General features: G+C 43.4%; 1 protein-coding gene across 1 annotated transcript in view; it reads right to left on the bottom strand.

Moving 5' to 3' along the window:
* ALDH18A1 (aldehyde dehydrogenase 18 family member A1) overlaps window positions 1–23,586 on the bottom strand; it is a 46,956-nt gene that overhangs the window by 5,741 nt on the left and 17,629 nt on the right. The window contains exons 4-15 of the mRNA XM_060033636.1: window positions 20,550–20,699; window positions 20,357–20,461; window positions 16,461–16,613; window positions 15,948–16,038; window positions 12,264–12,388; window positions 11,128–11,272; window positions 10,370–10,443; window positions 9,082–9,175; window positions 6,369–6,589; window positions 3,699–3,836; window positions 1,078–1,273; window positions 853–974 (exon numbers count right to left, since the gene is read on the bottom strand). Coding sequence (XP_059889619.1) covers window positions 853–974; window positions 1,078–1,273; window positions 3,699–3,836; window positions 6,369–6,589; window positions 9,082–9,175; window positions 10,370–10,443; window positions 11,128–11,272; window positions 12,264–12,388; window positions 15,948–16,038; window positions 16,461–16,613; window positions 20,357–20,461; window positions 20,550–20,699 — 1,614 coding nt within the window. The remainder of the gene's footprint in view (window positions 1–852; window positions 975–1,077; window positions 1,274–3,698; window positions 3,837–6,368; window positions 6,590–9,081; window positions 9,176–10,369; window positions 10,444–11,127; window positions 11,273–12,263; window positions 12,389–15,947; window positions 16,039–16,460; window positions 16,614–20,356; window positions 20,462–20,549; window positions 20,700–23,586) is intronic.

Below are 23,586 nucleotides of genomic sequence, written 5' to 3'. Positions count from 1 at the left end.
GGGGTACATTTATTTTCATTTTCCAAACTGGGACCATGCCACATTTATAAGCTGACTGAAGTCTTCCTTTTCAGCAAAAGGATGGAAGAGAAGAGACACATGCTCAGGGTCAAAGCAACGAAGACCAGCAGTCACTTTCTCTACTGCTGTGCTAGTTTACATAATTCTGACATCAGATATTGAAGCTTAAAATGCATCCTGACAGAAAATTTAAGATTGTCCAGTTTCACCTGGAGAACATCTATCTTTCTTGCAATCAGGAATTTAGGATGGAGCATACATTTATACTCGAAACTTACTGGCACTGGTGGTTTATAATCTTAACGACATGGTAAGAAAATAATCCAGAGAGGACATTATACAAACTGCTCACTCCCAAATATCACTGTATTAATAAGCACATTGATATTGGTAATTGAAGACATCTGTGGAGGAGCAGCTATATATAAATCTTTGGTTTGAAAACATTTCTGCACAATCTTTTCAAATCAAATCCAAATAAGAATGTGTGTTCAGAAACATAAACTGTATGCCGCCTGAGTAAGAGGTGGCAGGAAAGAGTCCATTCAGTGGGCTGCCATGTGACCTGCTTTATCTTTGAACCCTCTTAGCACTGAACACACACCACTTTGGAATGAAGCTATTTGTGTATGGGTTTCTTCCATCCACTAGACTGTCAGCGGCAAAGGCATGTCTTACTCACTGTGTACTCAGCACAGAACTTTGTATATGGCAGATGCTCAAAAATATTGCTTCTCACACTTCCTTAAATGGTATGGCAGCTGCTCCCAGTCTGATCCCACAGCTTCTAAATCTCGGGAGGGAAGACAGGAAGTGATGGACTTGTCCTACCTGTTCCACTCTCAGCATGTCAATGATCTGGTCAAATAATGGTGTTCTCAGCAGATCTCGGTGGATTAACAGAGTCTCTAAAGCATTACAGGCGGCTGGATATTCGCATTTAGAGTCTCTAACTGAAAGAGGAGGACAAAAAATGGTTTCTATTAACGTGATCCTGAGCCACCGAGGACACGACAAGTATTTTGCCCGCATGAAACGGGACACCATTGAGCTCACCTAGTCTGGTGACCTTGTCGACACTGGCCTCTGAGTCCACGTACATGTGGCAGATGCCTTCACTGTGCCCCATCACTGGAATGCCCTTAGCAGCTTTCTGGATGTTTCTGACCAGCTGAGAGGAGCCGCGTGGAATGATTAGATCTATCATTTTGTCTAGGCGGCAAAGATCTTCCACTTCTTCTCTGGTATTCACCTGAAAAGGCAGAGAATAAAAGGTAAAGATGACATCTTCTGATCACACAAAATATGGAAGTAGCAGCATCCCTTTCACAGATAAATGTCTGTATCTCCTGAGAACTAAGTCTGATGCTCTGAAAACTTATTCCAAAAACAAGATTAAGGAACATCCCTGGTGGTCCAGTGGTAAAGAATCTGCCTTCCAATGCAGGGGATGTGGGTTCGATCCCTGGTCAGGGAACTAAGATCCCCCATGGCACGGGGCAACTAAGCCCGTGTGCCCCAACTATTGAGCTCACGCACCTCAACAAGAGAGCCCGTGTGCCACAAACTACAGAGCTCAAGTGCCCTGGAGCCCACGTGCCACAACTACAGAGAGAAAACCTGCATGCCACAACTAGAGAGAAGCCCGCGTGCTGCAACTAGAGAGAAACCCGAGCAGACCGCGTGCCATAATGAAAAGATCCCGCATGTCTCAACAAAGATCCCATGTGCCACAACTAAGACGCGACACAGCCAAAAAAAAAAAAAGGAAAATAAATAAATATTAAAAACAAAAACAAGATTAAGTTCCTGATCATGGGAATTGAAAGTTGTCCAGCAAATGCTTATCAAACTCTACACATTAGGTCCTGTGCTCCGCATTACAAAACATGCAAGACAGGGTCCCTGCCCTCAAAGAACTCAGAGTCTGATAGGGAAGACAGGACTACCCTGTAACTAGCCATAACACAGGACAGACACTTCTAAGATGCTAGAAGAGGTACAACGTGCTATCTCTGGAAGGTCGAGGAGGTACAGAGTATGCCAGGCTATGAAGATCACAAAAGGAAGTGGCTGCTCCGTTGGCTCTCTAATCACAGCCTAATGACATGTTGGTCTTGCTAGGGAGTCACGGTTCCCCACGACTCCTGCTGACAACCTCTACCCTGGGATGCTGGCTGGAGTGACTAAAGTGCTTGTGTTAGAACTCTGAGATTATGGACATTTTTTCCTTCCTCTTGATTTTTAATTTTCCCCCATATGGACATGTTACTCACAAGAGAAGTACAAATATACACACATGTACAAGAAGGTTCATGGCAACTTTAATCTGCATTGCACCAAACCAGAAATAACCCAAATGTTCATCGACAGAAGAAAGGATAAGCTGTAGTACGTGCATATAAACGGAATACTACACAGCAATCAAAAAGGGAAAAGTACTGCTAGATGCAACAATGAGGATGAATCTCATGGACATGAGAAAGAAATACCTGAACAAAAGAAATACAGATAAAAGAGTGCGTTTTGTATTATTTCACTTATATGAAGTTCAAGAATAGGCAAAAGAAATTGAATGTGAAGAAAGTAAAAAGATAGTGGTTTCCTGGTGGTGGGGTGGGGCCTACTGATGGGGAAGGGCACAAGGGAGACTTTGGGGTACTGGAAATACTCTGTATCTTGATGCGGGGGGTGGTTATATGCGTGTATATAAGCAGACACAATTACAGAGCTGTTCACATGTGATTAGGGTACTTTATGTATGTTATACATCAATAAGAAGGAGGAGAGGAGGAAATCTGTCGAATTAAACTAGGGTATGGAGCAGCTGGGATTGGAGCCCCTACAGCCTGTGCTCTTTCTACCCACTATGTTGCTGTAAGAATAACCCAGCTTCTTGTCAGGGAGCATGTAACGAGGCAGGTTTGTAGACACCCTCCTAGCAGCCAACGGAATCCTGGAATGTTGGAGTGAGTGGGCCTCAAGGGAAAAAGAGAAGGATCTGGAGTCAACCTAGGTCCAAATATAAATTCTGGGTGATTCTGGCTAAGTTATTTTACCAATGAGCCTATTTTTCTTCCATCTATAAAATGGACCTAATAATTTTTCTCACAAGGTTGTTGTGAGGATTAAATGAGATAATGGAATGAAAGTGCCTTGCCCACAGTAGGTACTCAATAAAACTATCTAGTACTTCAAAACCTCCACTGGATGGTTGAGGAGAGCGACACAATGGTTCAAATAATGACCATAATAATAATAGTGTTAACAGCATGACCTCATACTTACAAGTTGCATGACGGTTTCCGACAAACCTTCATAAAATGTATCTGTCTGACTTGGCCTAAATCACTACCAGTGAGCAGAACCCAGGCCTCACTCATAGTCTGGGTCTGGTATTCTTGCTGCCTGTGACCTTAAGAATGAAGGGCTAACAGGCATTCTTGTAAATCAGCGGTACCAGGACACAGCTGTATGAGACAGCTGAGCCACTCAAGACCCTTCTGGGTCAAGGCAGCCCTGCCATTGTCTAATGTCACCGGCACACTGGACCTGCTGCTCCTCCAATCAAACCTGTCTGCACTGGCTTGGCCTTATGTGGCCTAAGCTTTGCTTCAAACACCCAAAGACGTGACCTGGCCCTCTGGGCCTGACCTGGCTCATTCCCAGGGACCTACCAGCTGTACGGCCTCCTTGATTCCATGGATTGAGAGGGCCTCCTGGGTCAGGAGGTGAAGAATCCGGTTGCTGTGTGAGGCCTCCTTCCCTCCTTTGAGTAACAAGCCATTACCACTTGCGATAGCCAAGGCTGCCACCTGCAGATCAAAGAGGAGAGCAATGAACCAAAGGGAAAAAGCAGTAAAAGTAAGGGTAACATTAGTGCTCGCTGAGCACATTTCCTGTGCCAACCACTGTTAATCACTTTGTAAGGCCTACCATGTTTCATCTTCACAACATTCCAGTGAATTAAGTACCTGTTTTATCCTCTGCTTTACACATAAGGACACTGAAGCACAGAGAAGTTGGTGACTCCCCAAGGTCACACAGCTTATAAGCGGCAGAGCTGGGGGCCTTGACTCCAGAGCCAAAGCCCCGGATCGTAGGAACTCTACTGTACAGCTTCCTTAGCACCATTACGCTGTAACCTGAGTTAAGTGCCGAGGGTCACATAAGCACTCCCGTCGCTGGCCACGGTGGAGGACAGGTGCTCAGCAGCCTCTTGACTCAGGTGTTGTTCCACCTGACGCAGGCTGGGTGGCATCTCTGGCCACATCGTACCCTGGCCCTGTCATTGTTCCGAGAGCTCTAATAGCTGGTGCTGAGACCCTGGAGAGGACTAGAGCCGCCAGCCCCTGGACAGCTGCGGCAGAGACTGCTGGGAGGAAGAAGCAGGCTATCCAGGAGGGGGGTTAATTACCCTCTTAGAGCCAAGGCTAATGACACTCACCTGACCATCCAAGGCCTGAAGCTGAACTTCCTGAATGCTCTCAGGATGAATGAAAATCTTCCCGTTTTTGTAATGTATCAAAAGAAACTTAAAAAAACTTGCTTGAACACGTTAATCTCCACATGAATGGTTCTTAACCCCTTTTTGTTTTTGCTGCTCATGATCCCCTTACGAAAATTATGTAAACTTTTCCCAGATAAATGCACAAACACACAGCATTCTACATATAACTTTTAGGATTCATGGATTCTGTGATGCCATGTGAGGAACCTCAGCTGTAACTGGCTGAAGAAGAAACCTTTCCCTCATGAAGTATTCGCTAGTACGGATAAAAGGTAGCAGAGAAAACTTAATGAACACGGCCAACAGAGAGACTTAGGACCCACTTCTACCAGCTGATGGGAGTTCTGCAGTTATCTCTGGGGGTTCTCTGTGAGACAGATATACAGCCAGAAAGGGGCTGAGGACAGACCCCAATGGTATGAGAGTCCCTTGGTGGACCAGCTGGTTTTAGGTCATGTCAGGGAATAGCCTCCACAGAGCATGTGGGACTCCCATGGTCACCTATGCCCTAGCATAAAAAGGTACTGGTTCTTATTTATTTATTTATAAAATTATTTTTTTTAAATAAATTTATTTATTTATTTTTGGCTGTGCTGGGTCTTCGTTGCTGCCCGTTGGCTTTCTCTAGCTGCAGCAAGCGGGGGCTACTCTTCATGCGGTGTGCAGGTTTCTCATTGCAGTGGCTTCTCTTGTTGCGGAGCCTGAGCTCTAGGCACGTGGGCTTCAGGAGTTGTGGCACACGGGCTCAGTAGTTGTGGCTTGCGGGCTCTAGAGCGCAGGCTCAGTAGTTGTGGTGCACGGGCTTACTTGCTCTGCGGCATGTGGGATCTTCCCAGACCAGGGATTCAACCCGTGTCCCCTGCATTGGCAGGCGGATTCTTAACCACTGCGTCACCAGGGAAGTCCCTTTTGTTTGTTTTTAAATAGAATCTCTCTGTGACACTTTGGGGCTAGTGCAAAGAAAAGGCTGGTATCATCCTACTGGACAGTCCAGTGGGGAAGTGGTTCCAGATTTCTGGGCGAGAATTTAGGACAATGAGCCAGACCACCCTCTAATACCACCTTATACTTCAGAGCATGGCCACTTGGCAAAACCTCCGCCACATGGTTTTGCCTCAATTAGCCTGTGATTTGTCAGATTTCTTAAAGGGGGTCACACGCTAGTTTCCATTAACTACTGAAAGTTCTTCGTCCTAAGAGATGTACCTACAGGAAGTTATCTGCGACACTGATAATAAATGGGTCTTTTTCACATGGGCACAACCAGCTACTAGGTGAATGAGCCTGCAGTAGGTTAGCAGGGACTTTGTGGTCAGGGAACAAAGTGCTCCAGTGAGCTAAGTTTTTGTTTTTGGCCGCACTGCACGGCATGTGGGATCTTAGTTCCCTGACCAGGGACTGAACCCGCACACTCTGCAGTGGAAGCACAGAGTCTTAACCACTGGACCACCAGGGAAGTCCTAAGTTTTTTGGAAATGTACTCCCGTGTCATGGCATGCGAGATTTATCTGGGCTGGAGGCCCAGCTCCATCCTTACAAATGTCACAGGAAAATTAACTTCCATAAGCTTCAGTTTCTTCAACTGTAAAATGGACGTATGAATTATCTTTTTTAGAATTACCAGAAAAATCAAAAACATAAATTGCCTTAAGCGCAACCTGAGAATAAAGTCTCAAAAATTACCTCTGGGGGAAGGAAGGAAGGAAGGAAGAGAGGGAGGGAGGGAGGGAGGGAGGAAAGGAAAGAAAAGAAAGATATCTTCGGGAGATTTATCTGTGTCCTGAAAAGAAGCTCTTCCTCCAATTCCCTACCCTAATGGCAGGCATTAGTCGCATACCTGGGGTAGACAGTCAGGGCGAGATTCAAAGATGACCAGTAGAACTCCAATTGGGACAGTCACTTGTTCGAGCTCCAAGTCTTTGGCAATTCGGGTCCGGCGCAAAACCCGCCCCACGCTGTCCTGTGAGGAGGCTGCGATCTGCCGCAGACCAATAGCCAGGCTGTTCAATTTAGACGTGGAAAGGCTCAAACGTTTCAGCAGAGGGGCTGCGAGTCTCCCTGAAGAGGTGTGAAGAGCACATGATGAAGCAGTAGACCTGGGAGGGCTATGGCTGTTTTACTGAACACATGGCACTGTGTTAGGAACAGACATGGAACTCAGGGGGTCTCAGGGAGACAAGGACATATCATTTACACAGCTTTTCTGGGAGGGGCAGTTGGGCAGTATACATCATCATGTAAAGGTGTGGACACACCCACACCCTTGGTGTCAGCAATTTTGGTTCCAGAAATTTGTCATTTGTATCAGCAAACCTGCATGTAGTGAGGATACTTATCACAGCATTTTTATTATAGTGGGAAACTGGATTCTACCTATAGATTCAGCCAATGGGGTACAATGCAGTTACTATAAATAAATGTCTATATTTACTGATATGGAAAGCTGTCCAGGATGTAGTTTGTGAAAAAGGCAAACTATAAAACAGCATGTATGACATCACCCTAGTTAACACACATTGCATATACATGTGCAGAGAGATGTCGGAAAGCATCAAGAACAGTGATGATCTCTGCCTATCTTTCTGCGTTATTTAAATTTTTTATAATGAGTGAATTATTTTTATAAGCAGAAGTAATAAAGATGTTTTCTTTTGAAATAAAAACTTAAATAGAATTATGGTAAGTTCATATACAGAATTTTCTTTAAATTTTCATATAAAAGCATGCACAGTGTGATCATCTCTCTCTCCACACACACAAACACACACATACTCAGGAAAACCATTTGGAATCACGTATCATAAATCATTACTATGGTTAATGTTGAATGATATTATGAAAAATTTCCCCTTCTTTTTTATAGTCACAACCACCAAGACAAAATTATAAGAAGACTTCTACTTTGGAGGGGAGGAGCCAACCTTATATTAAGAAAGAAATGAAACCATAATTTTATCAACCAATTACATCAATGTAATTAATTTTCTTCACTTCTCCCCATGTGCTAAAAATCGTTTTAATTGTAGTGCATATTAAATATTATACTCTAGTTTTTCACCTCAATGCACGTACATTTTCCATGTTGCCAAAATTATTTTAATTACTACTAAATATTCCATTGAGTTGATACAGTTCAATGTACATGACTGTACCTATGTTATCAGACACTCAGGTTGTTTCCAGTTTTCAACGGTATAAATAATCCTGCTCTAAGAAACTTTATATACAGAGCTATTTTTTCCTCTTGCAATCTTTTCTTAGGGATAAATTTCCTGAAATGGGCTCACGGACTCAAAGGTGATTACCATGCTTGTGTATACCTGAGACTTTGTTCTTAAGCCATGTGTGTCCTTGCGGATTTCCAGAGAGAGATAACTGGGATCAGAAGTCAGAGTTCTACCAACAACTAGGTGTGTGACCTTGAGCAGCAGCTTTAACCCCTGTGGGTCTTAATTCTTTTAACTTAAAGAATTGGATAAGATGTCAATAATAGTAATAAAGATTTCTTCCGTTTATTTAAATTTTTTATGGCTTTCCAATACTGCAAAAATTCAAAAGACCAGATGTAAAGTCTAAAGCAAGTTCCAAAGTAATGGCTCAAAAACGTTTTAAGGAATGAAAATAATGTTGATGAGCCCTGCAAGGTTTCTTCAAAGGGAACACCACTAATTTGGATGTTCAACTTGAGGCACATTTATTCACAAGAAAAGGAAATTTAAAACCCCGTAAAATCAACCCCCATTATTTTAGGGTGGAAAAGACAGAGAATTAAGAAAAGGAGAGAAAGATGAGGGCCTCCCTGACTCCACATATTTAGCTGTCTTCAGTGAGAGTTCAGCCATCTCACTTATGCTACCATTAGCACCTCAAGGGCATTTCTGGATGGCAGACTACATACTGGTTAAGGAACTAGGAGATAAGCTATCTTTCAACACAGGCTGCACAAACTATTTCCACAACTATTTTATATGCACTGTCCATCTGGGTTTCGTTCCCAGATCTGCTACTGGCTGTATGGTTTTAGGCATGTAACAACTTCTCTCCGCTTTAGTTTTCTCCTCTGTAAAACAGGGATAATAAATAGTAGGTACCTTATAGGTACCATGTTCTGAAGAGAAAATCAGATCCTGCCTGTTAATCCCTTAGCATAATGCCCAGAAACACAGAAAGGCCTCAGTAAATGTTAGCTGCTATTAGCTTAATGTCTAAAATAGTGAGGTCCTCAATCTTTTTCTTTTTTGTCTTGAAATTGCCACAGTAGCCATGGCTTGTGACTGTGGGGAATGGAAGGAAAAAGCCCCTCAGTGGGTGGGGGGTGGGTAGGTGTTATATGGAATATCTGAGAAAAGGGGTGGAGGTAGTTAGTACATGTACTTTGAAAACTCCCAATGAATACCAGCCACCAACCCTCAATAAAAATGATGTACACAGTATGTAATTTCTTCCATGACCATCTTGACTTTAGGCAGACTATGACATAAGAATTATTAGTAAAACAAAGAATAAAACCCCAAATAAATCTCTCTAAAACTAAGTTGCCTGGTCTTTACCTTCTGCCTCCTCCAAGTCTTTTTTGTTGGCTAACAGGATCTCATCTCGCTGGTCCGTCAACAGATCAGCCAGATGATGGATAATCTCTGCTCTCTAGGAAAAAAGGTAAAACATTAAAACAAATAAGCAAACACGTTACCCCATAAAAAACGCACACCAAACTTTTAAACCTACTCTTCTGAGTGTGCCCGGCCTCGCTCCTAAATCCCAATCGTCAACGACTGAAACCTCCTTACTTCACTCATTCGTTTCCCACCACTGCTCCCCTCATTTTTCCTTCCTCTCTCACTACTAACCTCCCCATTTCTTCTCACTTTTCTTCCTCTTTTACCACTCTTGATCATGATGATTAGCAAACCACAGCCTTGTGGTGGGGGAGAGGGTGTGATGAATTATTCAGTTTGTCCATGAGACAGGCGCCAGCACTTTGAATCAGCATGACATACACATCTCATTTAATAGCACCAGCTGTAAAGCTGATTTCCCAGGTAAGTTTTTGCATCTAGTTCTTCTTTTTCGACAATTATTTATTAAATGAATTCAGTCAAAGGGGAAAAACCTAGTCCTGGATGCTGGAGGAGACCCCAATCCTTACCCACCTAGATAAGGAAACATGGCAAATCAGAGTAGTGATTACTAAAGGAGTAAAAGAATTGATTTAATAGAGAGAGAAGCTAGGGTTCTCCTGGGCTTTCCTTTTCCTACTTGTAGTTATTTTAAATTTTCTTCTCCCTTCTCAGGCCAAAGTACTCCCCAGAAGAAACGTATATACATCACTTTCAAATCCAGCCCTAACACCGCAACCCTTGGGAAGCCAGCAGCCTGCTTCCACCCGACCTTCTCACACTTCATCGTGTCTGCTACTTCAACTGACTGAGTCACTGTGGACAGGGCAGGGCTATGACATGGAGCAGGCTCTGAACTTCCATCTTCTAGGTAATCTTGGTGATTTGGATGAGGTGGGAAAAGTTACTTTCCTACATTTCCCTGCCCACTATGTGGCAGGATTTGGGAGCCTCTCTGGTCTCATGATTTTCATGATACTTTTGATCAAAACATCATAGTGATGCAAAGCTACCTTAGGCTTCAAGCCTATAAAAGACAGAAGGGAAAATGAAATTTAGAAAAAGAAAAAAGGCAGAACAAATCTGAATCAGAGTTGTAACTCAGATCTAACTCTACAGGACTCGAGGAATAAAGGGGGAAACAGCAGGCTTGACTGTGCACTAAACCTCACAGTTATGACTCACTCTGAAAACTAACAAAACTATCAGCTAGGGTTATTACCTGCTCAGGTTCCAAAGTGGCCAACATCCTTCCTCCTGATCGAGCCATTTCTCCCTGCTGCTCCACGGTAGGGCCTGCAAGAACATTTGCAAACATCAGCTCACGGTCAGCTCACTGCCCCCTCACTATCCCAGATGTGCATGGGCTCCTTGCAGGCACACAGCACACGCTCAGGGTCTTGGCGTGCTTTTTTCACATCCAGAGATCACTCTGACCAATAAACTGGCAGAAGAGCATACCAGATTAACTCAGGCAGAAACACAAGAACCTGTCTGCATTTTTGGGGCAGACAATATGATTTATGTCTTCTAGAGTTCTTCTCAATTCCACTTTGGCTTCCATTTGCTAATGTGTTTGCATTTCTGAATGCAGATTATATGGCAGTGCTGTCTTTGGGAACACCTGAGAGAGCCCATACTATTTCGTATGCATCTTTGCCTCTCCAGTGTTCATTAGTATCTGGCATCCAGCATGGGCCTAGCAACTGTTTCCTGAGAAAATGGATGCTTACACTCTTTCACTTAGTGATTTTAGTGGGAACAGGAGGCCTAGTTAGGCAGGTTAGATAAGTTTTACAAAACCAAAGTAGAATCCAATTTTGCAAGCAGTGTTCGAAACTATACCATATTTCATAATGTTAGCACATGAATTTTGTAAGCTCTCCTCCCAGAGGGAGAGCTCAGTCTTCAGCCCCATCTAGGCCATGGAGTTACTAGCAATCATCCAGAGACCATGGGACTCTATGAAGAACTACTTACCTGCAGGCTTTACTTCGGAAAAGAAGGTGCCAACTTTCTTTCCCTCCACAATGTCTGTGATGACATGCCCAGACACCTTCGGGTGGGTCCCATTGGCAATGACCACAGAAGTACCACCTTGCAAAGCCCAGAGGGCTGCTTTCACCTAACGGGAGAAGTTAGATCCATGGATGAGATTCAGACCTTTGTAGGGTCTAGGCCCCTGCACTTTAAACATGCAAAAACATAGCAAATACAACATGATATTGAGCAATTTAATTATCTGTAGGAAGGTTCTGCACAGCTCAGAAGCTCTCAAGACACGCTCAGCCCATGCACTCTTCCCAACCCAACCCTGGCATGTGTTGTCTAAAGATAAACCAATCCGCCCCTTGTGCTCAGCGTGTTCTCTAAGCCTCTCTAGTACTGGGACGCATAACTTCTACATTTGACTTATTGTGCCAGCTTGCAGCATCCAGCTTGCTGCTTGCCTGGAATCTGATCATGAGCACTCTTGGGCTTTTGTACCTGGGGTTCTTGTCCTCCTCTCTGCCATTGCTACGTATGATTCTGTACCTAAAGGGTATAACTTCTTAGAACAATTAATGGGAGAGAAGAACTTTTTAAAGGTTTCATCAAGAAATATTTGAGCTCTGGGGCTTCCCTGGGGGCACAGTGGTTGAGAGTCCACCTGCCGATGCAGGGGACGCGGGTTCGTGCCCTGGTCCGGGAAGATCCCACATGCCGTGGACCGGCTGGGCCCGTGAGCCATGGCCGCTGAGCCTGCGCGTCCGGAGCCTGTGCTCCACAACGGGAGAGGCCACAACAGTGAGAGGCCCGCGTACAGCAAAAAAACAAAAAAAAGAAAGAAAGAAATATTTGAGCTCTAATATTAACACTTAGAGGATTTATGAATTATGAAAAAATATAGACCCTGCCCTTGAGGAGGTTATAATATGAACACACGCTTAATATATTAATAAAAATACATAGAAAGACATCACTAAATATAGGTACACAACATGCATTAAACCTGTATTTAGATATGTGTATCTTTAAGTGTGTATGTGCATCAGCCCTCAACTACAAAAGTAAGAAGGATAAAATACAGTTTCGTTTGTAAATTGTTACGGGCAATAAAGGCACCAGATTCTTACCTTGGCTTCCATGCCACCCATTCCCACTCTGGACTTGGTTCCGAATGTCACAGACTGCTGATCACCAGGATAAAATATATCAATGAGCTTTGCATCATCTGACCCTGGGGGGTTGTCAAAGAGGCCTAAAAAGTGGACAAGAGTCGGTAATGCTGTTTAACAGAAGTGAGCATCCCCCAAGACAGACCTCCACAGGGACCTGCCAACTATAACTACTCTGTACTCTACTCATCCAGATAAATTCTGCTATTCCACCAGCTCGAACAAGAAAAGAGGTCAAGGGATTCGTGGAGTCTACTCACACCGAAAACCAGCTCCAGGAGGACGCACCTTACATACTTTTATAACTTTGCCTCATAAATGAATGTTTGCCAGCAACAGAGCGCGGCCATATCCCTGGCACAGAATTTACCGGCCCTGCCCACAGTCTACAGGGAAGCTATCCTCACCTTTGCCATTTCTACTATGATGCTGAACCTTAAGGATGCAACTGAAAAAGATGAGTGGCTTTTGCACAAACAGTGCAGCAGCTGTATACTGTTTAATGTGACTCTTTCCAAGGGCATGACATATGAAACAGGTTCTCATTAACTCTCACAGTACCCTTTGAAACAGTCACATTATACGCCCCACATTATGGGTAAGCCTTTCTGAAGGTTAGGCTGAGTCAGCAGAAGAGCGCATGACTCTTGGCTTTCAGTCTGGATTTGTCACCACAAAGACTGTGTCCTCTTTATAACTGAGTAGCGTGACATAAAATAAGAGGTACACAAAATGTTACATGCATATCATCTGAGATTAAAAATCCTCACAATTTCACTTCAAAAAAGAATGTGTCTGAGCCTTAGAAGGGGAAAAGAGGGCCTGAGAAAATGGAGTCATGTCAAGGTCTAAGGGGGACACAGACAGGGAGGAACTGCTAGTGGTCAGGAACTGGCTGAAGGACATTTTAGGCAGTGATGTTTTTGGTTTTTAAGTTACTGCTTTTCCTGTGCTAAAATACACCCCTGTGCTTCACTGTTCCAAATCTTTTTTTAAAAAATTAATTAATTAATTTATTTATTTATTTATTTTTGGCTGTGTTGGGTCTTCGTCGCTGTGCACAAGGTTTCTCTAGTTGCAGACAGTGGGGGCTACTCTTCGTTGCAGTGCATGGGCTTCTCATTGTCGTGGCTTCTCTTGTTGCGGAGTACGGGCTCTAGGTGCGCAGGTTTCAGTAGTTGTGGCACGTGGGCTCAGTAGTTGTGGCACATGGGCTTAGCTGCTCTGTGGCATGTGGGGTGTTCCCAGGCCAGGGCTCGAACCCATGTCCCCTGCATTGGCAGGCGGATTCTTAACCACTGCGCCACCAGGGAAGCCCTATTCCAAATCTTTAACACAACCGTGTCATGTGCACCCTCTCTAGGAGAGTAAGTGAATCGGAGCAGTGAGGACATCAGTGTCTAGTGCACAACAAAGTAGTGCAAACCATGAGCAGCAATTACAGGGAGAGAGAAATAACCTCTCACGACCCCTATCCGCCTCAACCCAGCACCCCACAGTTCCCAGGGTCTTCTGCTGGGTTCATCTCAGAAGGCACTATGCTATGAGATCATGAGTAGTACTGGACAATTCTAAGGCAAACCCCCAGAGATGCCTAGGACTTCCTAGCATTCTGATATTCTGCCTCCTCCTCTTCTTTATAGCAGCTCTCAAACCCACCAAGAGCATATTTAAAATTCAGATAATGTTCTAAAAATCAATATTCAGTGGATAACGAATCAGAGTGAAAAGCACAAGCCTGCCAACGACCAGTTTTGGGGTTTGAGGCTGCATTGAAACTAAGGTTTACTAGAGCCTAGTTCAAGTTGGATTTTATATATTGATCTCTCAAACTCATATCCTTTGCCTTGCTAGGCAGTATAGGAGAGAAGAGTGTAGATTTTTAAACTGAAAAGATTTAGATTCGAAACCAGCCTCTGCCAAGTACTAGCTATATGACTTTGAATAAACCGTTTAACTAATGTGAATTCAATTTTTAATTTCTTCACCTGAATAATAGGCTAACCTACCTACTTTGCAGGGTTGCTACAAGGGTGAATAAATTGACATTTATAAAGCACCTAGCACATATCTGTACACATCAGAAGTTGAAAAAAAATCTTGTGACTAACCAAAATGCCTTGTTCTCCAGAGTGGCTTACTCTTACCCCAGCTTAGTTGTTCCTATCCTGAGACTTCAAATTTACAGTGAATAAACATGGTACCAAGACTTCATACAGGTAAAGATACTGATCTGTAAGTATGATATCTCTGACCCTCCACGTGCGCAGGAGACAGATCACAGCACTGGTACCTGCCCCTGCCTCCACCAGGCAGCCCCCTGACCTTCACTTATGCTGCTGAAGTGTAAACTGGGGAAAAGTCCTGCCATGTTAACCTGCCATGGGTGTGGGCAGGGAACTAAATAGGTTTTTCTGACTTCCTGGGAATGTAATGGGAGACTTTTGGAATCCTGTAGGTTTGGCCTAATTTAGACATATCTACCATATCTGTGGGTCAAAATGTAAAACGGGAACAGCTTAAGAAAGTGAGACGAGTGAATGGAGAGCCAAGTTGGAGCCAAGAGGGGCCCCTCCACGAAGAAGGCGAAAGCAGAGAGGAAAAGAGTAACACAGAAGAACACAGTGGCCACAGCCTGGATTTTCTGCAGTGGCTCCAATTTAAAATAATGTGTCTTGTGATTTACATTAAAACTAAAAGTGATCAAGACCCCAATGAGGTATCACTTCACACCCATGAGGATGGCTACAATCAAAAAGGCAGATACCAAGAGGGAAATGTTGGTGAGGATGTGGAGAAACTAGAATCCTCATACACTGCTGGGAAAATGTAGAAAGGTGCAGTTGCTTTGGAAACCAGGCTGGTATTTCTTCAAAAGGCTAAACATATGATCCAGCAATTCTACTCCTAAGTAAAATAAAGAGCATCTTCACACCAAAACTTGTGCACAAATGTTCACAGAAGCATTAGTCACAATAGCTTAAATGTCTATCAGCTGATGAGTAGGTACATAAAATGTAGTATATCTATATAGTGGAATATTATTTGGCAATAAAAGTAAATGAAGTACTAATATGTGTATAATATCAATAAACCTTGAAAACATTAAGTGAAAAAAGTCAATCACAAAGGATCACATATTGTATGATCACATTTATATAAAATGTCTAGAACAAGCAAATCAACAGAGACAGAAGGTAGATTAGAGGTTGCCAAGGGCTGGAGAGTTTCAGGGGAAGTGAGGAACGATTGCTAATGGGTATGGGTTTCTTGATGGGGTGATAAGAAATGTTCTAAATTGTGGTGAGGGTTGAACAACTGTATGAATATACTAAAAATCACTGAAATATAAATTTTAAATAGGTGAATTGTATGTTACGTGAATTCTATCTCCATAAAGCGGTTATAAAAAACAAATTAAAGTGCCTGGAGGTAACAACATTTCAGCATTCAAACTTCATCTCCCAGACCACCCCCACCTTCTTTTGAATCACAAAACCCTTTTCGGACCATATGGCTCAGAAAATAATGGTCCACAGTTAAAAAGATCAGAAGCACTCAAACAAAGAGGGGAACTCATGTGCCCACACATACAGTATTTCAAACAAAGACTAGATAAAAAGAAAAGGCATTGCTTTGTACCTTCTACATCTGAAAGAACAATTAAGAGGTCAGTCTTCATTTCCACAGCCAGACGGGCAGCCAGGCTATCGTTATCTTTAACACTAATAACCTAAAATGCAGGTAAAAAGTCATGAGCTTTGCAGTTCAAAAAAGTTCACGGAAGTACTCAGCTAGGCTCTGGCAGGAAAAATCAACAACCCTGAGTATGTGCATGACAGCTCTGACAGGCCTTTCAGTTTGCAAAACACCATGCCTACTGGCAACCCCCTTTCCAAATATGCACCCTTCTATCCACTGACACACACAAGCCATGCTCACAGCACCACCTTAAATCACTATTGCGCCTCACCCAGTTGAACGAAACCCCCTGTCTTCAGAAGAGCTTATGCAGCCACTGCTCCAGGATGCCAGCTTCTCTCCCCATCTCTCCATCTTGTTTATGCCCAGCGTCCGGTGTTAGTACATGCAGCCTAGCATGGCATTAGTGTCTACAGCATGCTCAACCCTCGGTAATACTTTACCCACATTTACCCCCTGGAGATCACTATTGGGCTCTGCTGGGGGCACAACAGCATCGTTTGTGTTGACAATGGGGACGATGTTCATTCGGAGGAGCTCATGAAGTGTCCCATTGAGGTTCCGGCGCTTCTGCTCATCGTGGAAATCCAAATTGGTCACCAAAATCTATGGGGATATATGTATATGTATAGCTGATTCACTTTGTTATAAAGCAGAAACTAACACACCATTGTAAAGCAATTATACTCCAAAAAAGATGTTAAAAAAATAAATAAAAATAAAAGGGGTAAAGAGATTGAAAAACGCAGGAGACAGGAAAATGATGAACTTCCGAGGAACAGCATCCAAAGGATGCTAAGAGTAGAGGAGTTCAGAATGGAACACACATCTCTGGAGACTTATCCCGTACAGTTCAGAATGGAACACACATCTTTGGAGACTTATCCAATTCTTTTGGAGATTGGAAAAAAGTTAGAATCACCTGGAAGATTTATTTTAGGATGCTTAAGACTTTTGAAAAGTACTTTAATCCTCAGAGAGCTATGAAATCTCGTCCATTTACAAAACTAAGAAAATGAATGTATCTACTTTAGCGGGATACTGGAGGGAGTAATGACTGCCATAAATTTCTAAAATATCTTTGTATCCCAGCATCTGATTCAAAGTCTGGCCATACACAGTAGGTGCTGAAACATGTAGTGAGTGAATGAATGAATGGTTACTCTGCCTGGAAAATGTATTAAACCACAGGGAATAGGGCCACGTGGTTCCTGTTTTTGCTCTGTGGCTGACCACTGCCCGAGTCAGCAAAGACACGGTCAAGATGAGTCTGAGAGGTTTAGGGAGGTGAGTCTTTAGTCACAAACTGAAAGAAGGGCGGACAAAACTTCGCTCGGGGGACGGGATGCACACAAGCTGCTCAAAGGCAGCGTGGAGAGCCGGGTGTGGGGGCCGGTTAACAGCTCCACTCCCTGGCTTGAATCAGGGTATTAGGCAATGTTTAGCAGGAGAGAAAGATAAAGGGGGGTGACAGTAAGAAACAAAATGGTAACAAACTCCGAAGCTCAGGAATAAATGTTCAGTGAAATCCCTGCAACGTTCATGGAAGAGGGTTCTTGTGATGTAGGGCAGCGCTGACGTAGGAAAAGGCTGGAGGCGGATGGCCAAGAATTCTTGGAAGGTACTGAAACAGTCCAAGGGGGAATGGTTAAGCCCTGAACTAGGGTCTGGCTATGGTAACTGAGAAGATGACAGCAGCCTTAATGATATGGAAAATGTGGGCGAAGAAGACAAAATGATAACATCACCAAGGGAAATAATTTACTCACTCATTTGATAAAAAAGTTATTGAGTACCTCTGAAATGCCAGATCCTGTACTAGCTCTTGGGATGGAGAATAAAAATGTTGATGATTTGGGGAAGATGGAACGGGTTAGATCATGAATGTCTTTTCAGAAAGTTTAGCCCTGTAGGAAAAAGGCCTGGGACAAAGGTGAATATATAGATCCTGGTTCTGGTGGTGGAAGGTCAAACAATAAAAGTAAACACGTGTGTGTAGGAGAGGCAAGCCGGAGGTATAAAGGCCCAGTGAAAACACCTGTGGCTCCAACAGCTTAACAAACAAGACATGGGAGACAAGAGACCAGAGAGAAAAGTATGTGCTTGGAGAAGGGCAATCTGTTAGGATGCAAATAAGTTTCATTTCTATGAATGAAAAATAGCTGTTGTCCTTGTTTAAGTCTTTAATCTGACAAACAACTTATGGGAGATTTTCAAAAGCCCCTGATAATGGTCTTCAAAACAAGATTACTAAAGAAAACAAGGAACCACAGGATAAGGGGCAAAGGGTACAGATTTCTTACAGATCAGATCATGGGGAAGGCAAAGGTGTGGGAGTGAAGGGGCCCCTGGATGAAGGCTTGCTGGAAACTGGAGGGCACAGAGCTCTTTTACATCAATATTAATAAAAACAACGGCTAATGTACAGTATTTTTAATGATACTTTCACTAAAACAAACAAACGAACAAAAAACCTCAAGAAGTATCATACCTGGGAAAAAACAAAACAAAACAAAAGCATAGTTCCTGGATCTAAGTTTCCTCACCTGGCTCCATGCACTTAAAAAAAAAATTAAAGACTAAAACTGTTATTGCACTATGGAGGAAAAAAGAGCTGATAATAAAAGGAGACAAAAATTGAGATTTCCATTGCATTTATGTAACCGAAAAAAAAATCTAAGATTACAGAGAGTGGGGTCCCAGCCACAAACAAAAGTATCCAAGTCCATGCCTTTCTGTTTCAGCTCCCTTACTCAAGGACACTCTGGTATAATGCCAGAACGTCACTGTGGATAACAACTTAAAAATGATGGAGAGGGACTTCCCTGGTGGCGCATCAGTTAAGAATCCGCCTGCCAATGCAGGGGACACGGGTTCGAGCCCGGGTCCAGGAAGATCTCACATGCCGCGGAGAAACTGAGCCCGTGCGCCACAACTACAGAGCCTGCACTCTAGAGCCCATGAGCCACAGCTACTGAACCCGCGCGCCTAGAGCCTGTGCTCTGCAACAAGAGAAGCCACCGCAATGAGAAGCCCGCGCACCGCAACGAAGAGTAGCCCCTGCTCGCCACAACTAGAGAAAGCCTGTGTACAGGCAGCAACAAAGACCCAACACAGCCAAAAACAAAAAAAATAAAAAAAATAAATGATGGAGAACAGAAAAAGTGATAGGAAATGCAAGGGCCAAACCTGAAAGGATGTATACATAACATCATCTGTGTATAATAACATCTGTGTAAATGATAGGATCAGAGGCAGCAAATTGGAAAGTACCTTGGGGAGTAAGGTTTTTTCAGTTGTTTTGTGATATTTAGATGTTTCTATTTAGTGTGCAGTTGTATAGCTGATTAAAAACCCAACTAAAAAAATTCTGGAAATTTAGGTAAAAAAGAAATAATGTAGAAAGAAGGTTCTAGCACATTCAGGGGGACCACTAAAAATTTTTAAGTTCCATGAGGACTAGAACATGGCTGATTTGTTCACTGCAGTATCCCCAATGTCTAACAGACTCCTTGGTACACATGGTGCTCAATAAAGATTTGCTAAATGAATTAAAAACCAACCAACCGGGCTTCCCTGGTGGCGCAGTGGTTAAGAATCCACCTGCCAATGCAGGGGACACAGGTTTGAGCCCTGGTCCAGGAACACCCCGCATGCCGCAGAGCAACTAAGCCCGTGCGCCACTACTGAGCTGAGCCTGTGCTCTAGAGCCCGCGAGCCACAACTACTGAAGCCTGCAAGCCTAGAGCCCGTGCTCCGCAACAAGGGAAGCCACCTCAATGAGAAGCCCGTGCACCGCAACGTAGACCCAACACAGCCGGAAAAAAAAAAAAAAAGTTAAATAATTAAAAAAACAAAAAACAACCAAACACTAGCATTTCCCTTCAACACTTAGTAGATATCTATTATATAAGGCAACCAGGTGCAAAGAGAAACAAGCCAGCTGAAGTCAAAGAAGCCAATGAAATAAAGATATCTAACCTTTCTATCTTCAGAAGTATCAGTACTTGTAGTAGTCCTAAGAGTTATTTGTATAATAACAAGAGCTAACACTTACTGAGAAAGTACTATTTAACAGACATATTAAATGCTTTTCATATATTTTCTCACTGAGCCCTTCCAAAAACTCTTTGCAATAGGCACTGATGACATCCTCATTTTTCAGATGAGGAAACTGAGGCACAAAAAGGTTAGACTTAAAAACTTTCTCCAGATCTCCCAACTAGCAAGTGGTGAAGCTGAGACTGTATCCTGGCAGTCTGGCTCCAGAGCGCTGCTCGTATCACCTTGCTCCACGGGAATCACCCTCACAGGTCCCACACCCCCCTTGTGGAGGGTCAGCCTCTCACCTGGGCAGCGCAGATGCTGTACTGGGTAAACATGGCTTCATACAAGGCCATCAGCCCACTCTGTCCGGCGGCTGCACAGGCTCGGGCTTCTAAGACTGGAATTGCCTGTAACATGCCAACAGACAAGGTATGGCTGGGGCGAGGGAAGGGGGCCTGAGGACCCTGTTATAGGGGGTGGGGAAGCCACACTTACCATCTCCTTCAGCTGGTTCTGCCCCGAGTGTAGGGCCTGCCGCACGCTCTGAGACAGAAGGATCTCATGGCGCAAGCGTTGCTTGCCAAAGGCTACAGCTCCACTAGTCACCAGCATCATCTCTCGGCCTTGATTCTGCAGTACTGACACCTGACATTGAGGAAGGAAAAGGCACAAGTCCTTGTAATATCTCTTTCCTTTCATCACAAGAGATTCAGGGAGGATGGACTAATGAGTGGATCCCAAATGCCGGTTTACAGACCAGCACTGGGCTGGCTCTGGAAGTATCACCCAGGTTGTTTGGTAAAAACACAGACTCCTACATGCTTCCTCGAATCTGATAAGTAGGTGGCAGATAGAAATGAGAAGTTTTTAATAAGGAGATTCCAGTGTGTAGGTACGTTTGGCAACCACAGGACTTGAAGATATGTGGAGGAGTCTATAATGCGGAAGATCCAGTTGTTTCAGGAAATAAAGCCCAGAATACAAGTCTGGAGCCAGGAATTGCAACATAAACTTAGCAGATGGCTTCTCAAATTCTAAGGCATGACCTGGGGAGACGAAGCTGTTTCTGGGGCGTGTCTGATTCTCATGCTTTGCCTCTGGCTAGACCAGGGACAGTGCTGTTCCACTCTGTCTGCCTAGAACCAGTTTTGGTTACTTTGTTTCCCACCTAGGACGGATCCACATGAAAGAATCAAAGATTCAATATTCCTAACCTGTCCATTCCTCCTGATGCTTGAACCTATAACCTAGCTCAGGAACTCGGAGACAGCTATGATAAACCATGATCTAAAAAAAATAACTTATCATCACAGAAGATTTCATACTTAACCAAAGTGGTAAGAATCGAACTACAAAACCCTATGTACTCTTCACCCAGCTTCAACAACCACCTCTCATGGCCAATTTCTCACTCTCCAATATTCCTTTTATAGCTCCACCATTATTTTATTTTTTTAAAATATTTATTTATGTATTCATTTGGCTGCACCGGGTCTTAGTTGCAGCATGCGGGATCTTTACTTGAGGCACACAGGATCTTTACTTGAGGCATGTGAACTCTTAGTTGTGGCACGTGGGATCCACTTCCCTGACCAGGCACTGAACCTGGGCTCCCTGCATTGGGAGTGCACAGTCTTGGCCATTGGATCACCAGGGAAGTCCCTCCACCATTATTTTAATACAAATCCCAGGCTCCAGACACATTATTTCATTTGTAAATATTTCAGAAAGCAATTGCTAAAACAGAGGGTATAGGCACACATCCACAAAACCATTATTATCTAAAGTATTTCAATAATTTCCTAATATCAAATATCTGGTCAGTGTTCACATTTCCCCAATTTTTTCAGCTTGCTCAAATTAAGGTGAAAATTAAGCCCACACATTGCAATTAGCTGAAGTGTCTCTTAATTCACTTTTAATCCATAGGTTCCTCTCTATAATTTTTTCCCTTGTAATTTGTTAAAGAAACTGGGTTATTTGTCCTTTAGGGTTTCTCAGCTGTGATTTTCCTGCTTCTGTCTCTGTGGTATAGTATTCTATTTCTTGCAAACTGCTGTTAGGTATGAAGGCTTGATTTTTTTTGTCAAGAGTTCTTTACAGGTCGTGGTGTCCATCAAGGGGATACATAAGGGCTGACCGTCTTTCTTTTTGTGATGTTAGTTACTGTTGATCATCATCACCAAGACCTATTAATTCATTAGGGGCTATAAAATGCTAATATTCTAATTCATGCATTTCTTCTTTATTTACAGGCTGGAATAATTCCATAAAGGGAAACTTTCCTTCATTAAATATTTGGCTACCTTGAGGTATGGTTTGGATATGAAAGGCAGCACAGATATGTGTCTCTTTCCCTTTATTTACCAGTTTCCAAAATGAGTAGGTTCTCTAGAATCCCTCAAGATGACCAATGAATTTTTTTTAAGTATAATTGTGATTCATAGATTTAAACATATTTCATGTGTTTAAATTCAGTGCAGTAATTATTGATGTTCAGATATTCCCATCTCTGACCAATGGAAGCCTCTTTAAGTCAGCTCCTGAGTCCATCTAACATGATCAGATGCCTTGGACAAGACAGTTGCCTCCATATGTTAGTACTGCACTGATCTAGAAAACTGTTCCTTAAGGTCCAGGGGTGTCCCCAGAAGGAGAGCTGGCAACCTAAGCAAACCATTACCAGGTTCTCCCCACTGTTTTCATCAAGTTTCTCCTTTGCTCAAAATCTTCAATCTTCCTCCTAGACTGAACCCCAATTCCTCTACCTGGTTTCAAAGCCCTGCCTAATGGAATTATACACATCCTCCCTGATGAGATCACCACCACTCCTCTCACCTCCTCTCTGGCCCATCAGCTTGCCATACTCATTCCTGCTTTTGTCTCCCACCTGGAAACTACTTGTAGGGCCTCCCCGTCCCCAGAAACATCAGGCTACACAATACCAGGGGCACCATTCACAATGTGCACTTAGCAGCATGGAACATTTCCCCTCTGCTGGTGCAAATCCTATCAGTCACAAAGGCCCACCCTGAGTCTCAGCTCTCCTAGGAAGTCCCAAGAATGACCACACTCTCATTTGACCTTCCCACCTCTGGACCTGTCAGTCACTGTCATTTGTGCCCTCTCATTTGGATATTATCTGTCTTGAACAATCACCTAATTATTTTGGGAGTCCCAATCTGGCTCCCCAAGGGCAGAGACAACCGTTAGAGGTCTATTAAGGCCCTCACAATGTAGCCCTTTGATAAATATTTGTTACACTGCATTGATCTGAGGGACTCAATCTGAAAGGCAGATTTGATAATAATTGCTTAGTACAGAAAATATATGAAGAAAATTCCATCAAATTTCAGGTTAGTAGTTTTCTAATACCAACTCCAGCAAAATTGTTTTTTTTTTTTTTTTTTTTTTTTTGTGGTACGCGGGTCTCTCACTGGCTCCAGATGTGCAGGCTCAGCGGCCATGGCTCACGGGCCCAGCCGCCAGACGGGGGCACGAACCCATGTCCCCTGCATCGGCAAGCGGACTC

The sequence above is a fragment of the Delphinus delphis genome, chromosome 16 (genome assembly GCF_949987515.2).
Source record: "Delphinus delphis chromosome 16, mDelDel1.2, whole genome shotgun sequence".
NCBI lineage: Eukaryota > Metazoa > Chordata > Mammalia > Artiodactyla > Delphinidae > Delphinus > Delphinus delphis.
This window is presented reverse-complemented; position numbering and strand designations above follow the sequence as displayed.